We start from the raw sequence: 9,449 nt of genomic DNA on the forward strand, positions 1-9,449 counted from the left end.
TTCTCTAACTAACCACTGTGTTGGATACGGCAGTAAAATAATTTGTACCTGACTTTTAACAGGAGACTGGGATTGTTTCCAGTCCAAACATTCACTATATCTACAAACATTCATGAAAATACTGATCGGTGGAGGGGACATGTAATTAAAGACCTAAAAATGATGCGTGTGTAACTGACTAACACTGTTTCAGAGAGAATTCTTTAATATTTAATCTGTAAAGACATGGGGCAATTTAATCTGCATGTATATGAAACATCAGTCCAAACTGTCCCACAGCACAACTTTATTGTGCTGTGGGACATGAAGTGTCTCCACTCTTGGTTTCATAAAGCGTGGACACAAAGATGTGGCCAGCTTACAGGAAGAAAGCAGTGTGGAAATCACTTGATGTCAGGTTGCTGTTTATGCTGACAGCTTTTCATTGAACTGATGCTCTCACTGCTGTTCTGCTTTGTTAAGAAAACTGTGAGTCACTTGTATATATTTCGTCCTTTTCCCCGTACCAGCTCAAAGGCACTTTAGGATCTATTTCTTCATGTCCCCTAATTTTAGTTCTGACATGTTTTGGAATATAACAAATCAGAGTGAGCTGTGATGAAACTCCGACTCTGCCTGCTTAGTCCGTCTTCTCTTTTGGTTTTGTGTAGCAGGCAGAGTGTGACAGTCAGACACTAACAGGACACATTTCTGTTCCACTCAGCTAAAAAGGGCCTGCTAACATCGCCTCTCTTCAAATGTAATGGTTTTGGTTTCACTTCACAGATTATTTTCTTTATCACAAGCATAAGAAAAAACAGAGGTCATCTATAATCTGTGTCATGATACAGAAACAAGCAGTATCCTGTTATGACTCATAATCAGTTTCTCCAACTTATAAAACAAGATTTATGGAAAGTAAAAACATTTCATCTTGACAAGTGAAAATAGTCTGACAGTTTTACTGGATCATGATCTTGTACAGATTTGTGTCTGTGTATAAACAGATCTTTGGTATCTTGTAATGTAAATTTTTTGACCCTCATCAGTCTGACTTCAGGCAAGATGATTCAGATTAAAGTTCACTTGTTAACATGAAACCTTGTTGTATCTGCTTGTGTGAGCAGACAACTAATACATCAAACACAGCCACACCCAGACTGGTGACTTTGTTTGGAATAAAAATATTTATACTGTAAACAGTGAGTTTCTCTGTTTACAGACTAAAGAGCCAGCCAGTCTTTCTATCTTTACCTGCGTTGTAAAGACTGAGAGCAAAGATGAAACCAACAATTCAACCAATGAGCAGGAGCCACACCTGAACTTCATTTAAATGTGGTGACAGGGTGTGGTTATTTGCACAGCTGCAGGGGAGTGGTGGAGCAGCTGCTAGATGCCATGTAATTTTGTCCCTCATATTTCGCAGTGACATGCTGTTTAAAAACAGGCACCGTTGAAATGGGTAGAGTGATCAAAAATCAGGCAGCTGCTCTTTCAAGTTTGCATTCATTTTGTTTAAAGACAAGGCAGGGTATGTTGTATACCATTCTGGAGAATATAAGCAGAATGAGGTGTTGTGGAGGCAATATTCACTTTCTTTGGGTGCCAGCTCATGTAGGAATCAGTGGAAATGAAAAGGTGAATAGGTTGGCTAAAGGAGCACTGACTAAAAATAAGACTGAGATGGAAATTAAAAGCAGCAAATCTGAAGCAAAAGGTATTGTTTGGGGGCAGGTTGTTAAGGAGTTATCAGGGCGATCGTGGCTCAAGAGTTGGGAGTTTGCCTTGTAATCGGAAGGTTGCAGTTTCGAGCCCCGGCTCGGTTGTTGTGTTCTTGGGCAAGACGCTTCACCCTTTGCCTATTGGTGGTGGTCAGAGGGCCCGGTGGCGCCTCTGTCAGTGCACCTCAGGGTGGCTGTGGCTACAATGTAGCTTGCCATCACCAGTGTGTGAATGGGTGGATGACTGAATGTATAAAGTCATCCTTTGGGGTCCTTAGGGACTAGTAAAGTGCTATACAAATACAGGAGGAGTTTGTGGAGTGTGCCAGGAGGAGGAGGAGACGGTAGAGCATCTAATACTGCCATGCAAGAGTTATGATGTGGAGAGGAGTACTGCAGAGTAGGGCACAGGTGAGGGAACTGGTGGGGTTTGAAGGATATGAAAGAGTGTAGGTTTGTTGTTTGTTTGTTTTTGTTTGGTGATACAGATTGTAAGCTCGCTTTCTGACCCATACTCTGGAACAGTAGGAGGCTGTAATGCTCTTTTATGTTGGTTGTCAACAGCTGTTAAACAAATAGAAGAAGAAGAAAAACAGGCACAATTATTACAGGATATTGCAAATGCAGTACTTGTGATACAGAACTTATTCAGATGTCAAACTGTCAGATTTTAAAGAAACTGCTGCAGCCTTCTGGACCTTAGCTGTCTCCTTGTCTCTCCTAGGATTTTTAACATTTTTTAAAATTTAACACTGCTGTCATATTTTTTCACCAAACATTTCTTATTTATTTAATTTTGCAACAAATTCCATACTATTTTTCTCTTCTGTGATACTGAAAGACTGTATGTTACTAAAAATCGTGCAAACTAAGGAATCGTCGAGCTCCTTCTCCCTGTTCACCGGCAGAAAATAGAGAAACTTTGCAAGTTCCATGTTTGTTCTGTTATTTATGTTGTTAGTTAAAATTAACAAATATGAATACATTGCCCAAGTGTGTTGTTATAGTAATAACTTCACTTCTCCTCATTTTCATGCAGTTTGACATTTAGCCAAGATAGACGAGCTGATTTTCATTCATTCATTAAATCTCACAACTTACTGTATATTGTGACTGTATATCTGTGTCTGAGTAAATCTGTGTGTGTGTGTGTGTGTGTGTGTGTGTGTGTGTGTGTGTGTGTGTGTGTGTGTGTGTGTGTGTGTGTGTGTGTGTGTGTGTGTATCCAACTCCCGAGTGTCCTTTCAGGCAGTTAGGCAAAAGTCAACAATCCCGTAGTTGACGCAGGTGACCTTGAGGAAGTAGAAGGATAGGGCAGAGAGTCAAACCAGTCTTGTAATCTGGGGTAATTGTTCCAGCTTCATCCTTGGAGCTTCCATCTGGTGAGGGAAGGCCACATGAAGACAGTGATTTTTTTTAGGTTATGTTTACGCCGAAGATGCATTCCCTTCTGCAGTTGCTCTAATGTCCATCACTGGTCCCAACTCTAGATCTCCGGGTGCAGAGCCGTGAGCTTCTCAATTATTTTATCCATATTGTGCTCAATAAACAAAGTCTGACTGCTCGTGGCTCTAGCCACTGTCAATCATGCCGGCCAGCCTTGTGAGATTTGGACTTATGTTGCCAGACAATAAACACTCTAGTATAAAATATGTGAAAAACACAATAGATTATATTACAAACATGAATAATGACATTGCTGAAGAGTTTTCATGTCTTGTTGCACAAGATCAGGTCAAAATGTTCCCATAGAGATTCATATCTCTATCACTATCAAATACACAAAGAAGCAACACTAACCCACGAGCTGTGAGGGGATGCACTCTACTGTATCTTTGTTCGTAAATCCCATCAAAATGGGAACTTTTTCCTAACAAACCTTCTTCCTAATATTCCTTCCCAAAAGCAAAGCTTTAAAGTGGAACCAACATCTTTCTTGAAGATGTTGTTTTGTGAATGAAATGAGTGAAATGATGTAAAGGTCATTGGTAGTGTTGTGGTTAAATTAAAGTCATTTTCCACTAAGTGTGCAGACTTTCTGTACATGTAGGAGAATAAGCAGGGAACAGGTGTGCTGATGGACTGGAAACAGGGTGAACACACCGGGGCCACCTACAGGGCAGGTGGGGAACAGCAAGGATCTGAAATCATACGAGATGTTACTAAGCAATGACTTTAAGAAGACATCAGAGTTGAAATGAGTTTTCGTAGTGATGGCCCGCTTGCTTCAGAAGCATCGTGTTGAAGCTTGATTCGTTTGGTCAGAGTCTTGTGATCAGTGATGTCATTTTCAGCTTCATTTAGAACCTAATTGCTTCGGTATCTGATTCAATGGTTTATAGCAGGGGTAGGCAACCTTTCTGATGGCGAGTGCCATTTAAAATTTCCTCAGAAGTCAGTGTGCCATATGATTGCATTACCAATAAACTTAATAACACTCTATATGAACAGTTACACTGTAGCATCCTCAAGGATTGACGTACGCACGATGTAGTTATAGAAGAGGGTTTATTCTGGTCTTGGCAACCCGTGAGAACTGCTCACAGACAAAACAATAAAACAAAAACATCACATCAAAATGCGCTCTTGTACGTAGTGTCAATCAATCAAAAATCCTTAATTACAGAAAATAAAACACACAAACCTCGTGAGCTGACATCCAGGAGGTGCTAAATAGTCCTTTAGGGCCTTATTGCCTTATTCTCCATCTTCTTTCTCACTTATTTCTACTCTTTGAATGATATTTTCTCCATGTGTGGAGCTAACTGTGAGCTGCAGCATGCAGACACCATGTGTGCTAGCAAAAAAGGAGACTGGGAGGCAATGTTCCCTCTAAGCTGCGCACGTGCGCAATTGCGCACTGCTGGCAGGGTCTCTGCGCACAGAAAATCTGCGTTGCGCACATAAAAAACTAACCTGAATTGAAATTTAAAATTAATACTTTAACAATTCAGGATTTTAAAATTAATTGGACGATATGAAGACCAGTTACTCTTTAGGGAGACAAAGCTGGGATCAGGTTCAGCAGGTGTCCCACGGATCCTGTGAGAAGAAAAATGTGTTGTTCATTTGCAGCCACAGAAGCTGTTGAAGACTTTGAATACTTTTTGTGCTGGAGGTGTGGTCCATTCCTATAGTGAGGTCAGACATGAGAGGAGTGTGCAGTCAGATGGAAAGCTGGCTGGCATGTGTGCCGAACCAGAGAATTTGATACAACTGGTAAGTGGCCTGTATTTATATAGCGCTTTACTAGTCCCTAAGGACCCCAAAGCGCTTTACACATCCACTCATTCACCCATTCACACACACATTCACACACATATCCACACACTGGTGATGGCAGCTACATTGTAGCCACAGCTGGGGCGCACTGACAGAGGCGAGGCTGCCGGACACTGGCGCCACCGGGCCCTCTGACCACCACCAGTAGGCAACGGGTGAAGTGTCTTGCACAAAGACACAACGACCGAGACTGTCCAAGCCAGGGAGCGAATAGGCAACCTTCCGATTACAAGGCGAACTCCCAACTCTTGAGCCACGATCGTCCACAACTGCACAATAAATTAAAACTGCTACACAATTATAAGAATAGTGTGTCAGTTCACTGTCCTTTAGGCCTTCCTTCATACCAAAAAAGAAACTGGTTTGCAGTGTGAGCTTTTGCAGAAGGAAATCCCAAACTAGTGTTGGCAGTGTAAATCAGTGTTTAAATCAGACACCAAACTAACATCAAAGAGTTGATGTTAGTAACATCTCACCTCTCTGCAGCAGATTCTTGCTGGGCTTTTTAATTTCATTTAATGGCTTCATCTTTAGATGCATCACTCTTTAAAGACACACAGCTGGGTGGAGGTCCATGTTGGTTCCTGTGAATAATGATGGAGCAGTGATGTGAGTGCTGAGCTGTGACATGGAGAAGAGTCATGGACAGTTAGAGATGGTCATCTCACCTCTGAGCTTTGGTCTGGCTCTCATGTTCCCCACACAGAGTGCTTTTAGAGGGAGGGACTCCCTCCTCTTTGTCCTCACACTGATCCATGCTGCTGAATCCACATCAGCTCACATACACTTTCTACCTTCACCTGCAGAGGAAACACAAATCATTCATGTGCACATCAACTGAAATCCTCCTTTCCACCACTGTGCTGTCCAAATATCAGCTGCTTCTTTCCTGCTTCATCTCAGTGTCAGCTGAATGCAGTCAGACAGCAGTGTGAGGCAGAGGAAGCCGCTCTACTTCAGCTGCTCTACTTCTACTATCCGTCCACTAGATGGAGCCGTGAAGCAAACATGATGCATTCACTGATACACACTGATTCACTGGCTGTATCCCAATTCAGGGTCTGCAGCCTTGAAGGCTGCATTTTAAGGGCGAATACGTCACAGCAACGCGACAAAGGCTGTCCCAATTCAAAGGCTGCTCGAAATGCGGCCCTGTAATGCGTCTTTCATTTCCCTGAATTTTAAGGATGTGGCGGTGTAGACTTCATGGACCCAACATATCCCAGACTTCATAGCGCGGCGGTGGGTGTGGATAATTTTGCCGGGAAAAAAACCGCCTGAAGAATAAACTTTGAAAGTAAGTACTGAATATTATGGTTCTTATTTATGTGCAAATGTTTAATAATGAAGAACATTAAAACATTACTGTTGGCCACATGTCGGCAAAGTTATGTGAAATTAGCGATTTTTGTACTTTCAGCGTTTACTTGGTTTTACAGCCTTTACTTTAACTACTTTTCCATCATGTGTGCTGTCCAAATATCAGCTGCTTCTTTCCTGCTTCATCTCACTGTCAGCTGTATGCAGTCAGTGTCCCTGACACACAGATTCACTGTGACTGGAAGCTTCGGTCATGTTGACAGTGTGAGTTCAGGTTTTGATCTCAGAGCTTATATTGAGCCATAATGGCTCCTGTGTCTGCTGTGTCGCATGCTCACCTCTTCTCCACTGTCTTAATATGCTGCTCTCTTCAGCTCCTCTCTCAAACTCAAACTTGATAACGCCATCAGATATTTAACACGTTGTTAAAATTTTTATTGTATACATTGACTCAATTATCTGAACACATTAGCAAATATCAGACTGGAGAAAAGCAAAATAAATCATTTGATGCGATTGAAGGTCAAAGGTCACTGCTGGATACCAACACTGTTGCTGCAGATACAGGCTGATGTTTAATGTTCATCGTTTGCCTTCTGCTGCTGTTGTTTCTGCTGGACTCTGAGCTCTTAATGACACCAGTCTGCACAGTGACAGCACTTCTCTTTATACATGTATTTTTTCTTTTTTCCAATAATTCTCTCCTTTTAAACTCATTTCTTTATTTGTTGACTTATTTGATTGACTGATTAAAAAAAAAAGAAAAAAAAGTAAACTAGTTACCATGAGTAGATTTCTGGTTAATGATGTGCCTTCCTGCAGTCTCTAGTTTTGCATTTCAACAGTTTGTTATTTAACCCTTTAAGACCTACCATAGAACCAAGTCCGCCAGAGCTTATATTATATTTTTACATGCTGTGGAGCCATTTTTTGGAGCATTTCAAGTTGCTATACATCAATACAACCATTATAGCCCAAATTTTAATAATATTAATAGCATTAAGTGCATAGTAATGCTGCGAGATCGATCAACTTTAGACCAGACAATCAAACTACGGAGGCTCCGGAAAAGTGCAATCAAACGATGAGTTTATTAACAGCCTGGAGAAAACATCAACATATGTCTTCTGACCAAAATACATGTTGTGGATACTTATAAAGCAGTGGGGTACACGCCCCCCCATGGCGTCAATGACAGATTAGAATAGGTTCCAGACATTAGTCACAGTTACTCGTACATCTTGTACATCTTTTAATAGCTATAAGCAGACATAGAACTTCTCTTTTCTATAACCCCTTCCATACAAGGTAATAATCTTAAGCCCTCAGGGTCTCTGAGGCTAATTATTGACTCTGATCATCTGTTACCAAGTAGAATAAAATGCAACAGGTTTGCAACAAGAAGCTGGAAACATTGGGGCCTCTGCTCAGGCCTATTCCTAGATTAATATGTGTATCGTAAGTGTGCATGCAATTAACCTGCTATGTTCTCATCTCCCCTCAGCATGTATCATCTGCACACTCTCACCAGTGAAGCTTAAAACCTTCTAGAATGGAACATCAACTCTTAACCAAGCACATTTATGCATTGTGTATACAATGAACTCAACCTATAGAAATAGAAAGGTCAATGTGATGACAGACATATTCAATGCAATATAAACCCTGTAGGAAATATTACTGATAAATGATACTGTGAAACATGTTATTAATACATTCTTCATAAGGCAGATTATATGGTAGCAATAAAAGAATCTCTGAATCCCAACAATAGTAATTACATAAATTGCAAAAAAGTGCAATAAACTACAAAAAAATTGAAAATCGTTTTTGATTTTTTAACATATATTTCTAGTTAGAGAAATTTAAGAGGCGTATCCCTCAAAAGTGTAAATGCAAAAATGTTGCACAAACTAGTTTCCCACCAAAGGAAATTTATTTTAAGTGTCTTCATAGTTTTATTTTTGAGATACACCAATTTTCATATACTGCAGGAAAAACGAAAAAATATATTATAGTGCAAATTTGCAAAATAACAGCATATGCATCAAAATAAACTATTTCCAGCAGTGCAATATGAGTCCTCAGCATCCCAGAAACGACACAGAAAGTCATGAAGTCAAACATAACTTTTAAAAACACCAGTATAGGCTCATAATGGTAAAAAACTACATTTCCGCAAAATAACGTCACTTCCGGTTCCGGGCAGGTCATGCGGTCATGTGATAGTTCGCGCTGATGGACGTAGGAAGTGTTACAAACAGCTGATCTGATCGGCAAAGCGTGTTTCTGGAATATTATGTTTTTGTTGCTGCAAGTGCTTTTTATGCAGCTTTTGCAAAGCTATATGTGGAAGGAAACTGTGACCTAGGACAAGCTGATGTCATCAGATCTAAGTACAACTCCTCCGGTTTCATATGCAAAAAAAATTATTGCGCTAGCTTACGTGGTTGCAGAGCTACCGGGATTTAAAAATAGTTACGCAAAATGGAGCGTGTCCGCTCCGACCGGCTTTAAAGGGTTAAACCAGCTGCTGCTGTTTTGGATTATACCTCATCCTTACAGTCACCCCTCAGGATCCCTGTCCCTGTATACTGCTAACAAATTTCTCAGTCATGTATTTTAAGAGAATAAAAGAAAGAAGGTTTAAACGGAAGGAACAAAATTTAGGTAAATACAAAATCAAAAGACAAAACCCCCCCAAAACAAAAAAATGGAGATGGCTCAATGTGAAAGCATCACTTCCTGTATGGGGATAGCCAACTGTTTACATGTCACATGTATAATTAAACAATAATTTACAGTCTCTTGATTTTTTTTTACCCATCTGACCATCAACTAATTCTGTGCTAACAATACGCACGGAGAAACACACAACAGAAGCTCTTTCCAGTAACACTTTCATGTGTCACTGTCAGCTTGTTTTGAACGGGATTTTCAGAAAAGTGTCGAGTGACTTTTTTTTGTAGAAGTTAGACAATAACAACCATTTTTTTGAGTCATTTAAGATTTAATTTTATCTGCATTGTCACTTAAATTTATTTCCTGAATTAGAACTTTAACAGATAATTTTAAAAAACAAACAAACAAAATAATCAGTTTAATCCAAGAGGAAACTGAGAGCCTTTTGTTTAAGTTTTCTTGTCC

General features: G+C 40.2%; 1 protein-coding gene across 1 annotated transcript in view; it reads right to left on the bottom strand.

Annotated features, from left to right (window-relative positions):
• Positions 1-5,748, bottom strand: part of LOC308395936 (NACHT, LRR and PYD domains-containing protein 3-like) — a 352,248-nt gene extending 346,500 nt beyond the window's left edge. Inside the window, exon 1 of the mRNA XM_080880996.1 lies at positions 5,651-5,748. Within this exon, the coding sequence (XP_080737122.1) occupies positions 5,651-5,739 (89 nt within the window). The 5' untranslated portion in view covers positions 5,740-5,748. The remainder of the gene's footprint in view (positions 1-5,650) is intronic.
• Between the last annotated feature and the right edge of the window lie 3,701 nt (positions 5,749-9,449).

This window comes from Rhamphochromis sp. 'chilingali' (assembly GCF_963969265.1).
Source record: "Rhamphochromis sp. 'chilingali' genome assembly, chromosome: 1".
Taxonomy (NCBI): domain Eukaryota; kingdom Metazoa; phylum Chordata; class Actinopteri; order Cichliformes; family Cichlidae; genus Rhamphochromis; species Rhamphochromis sp. 'chilingali'.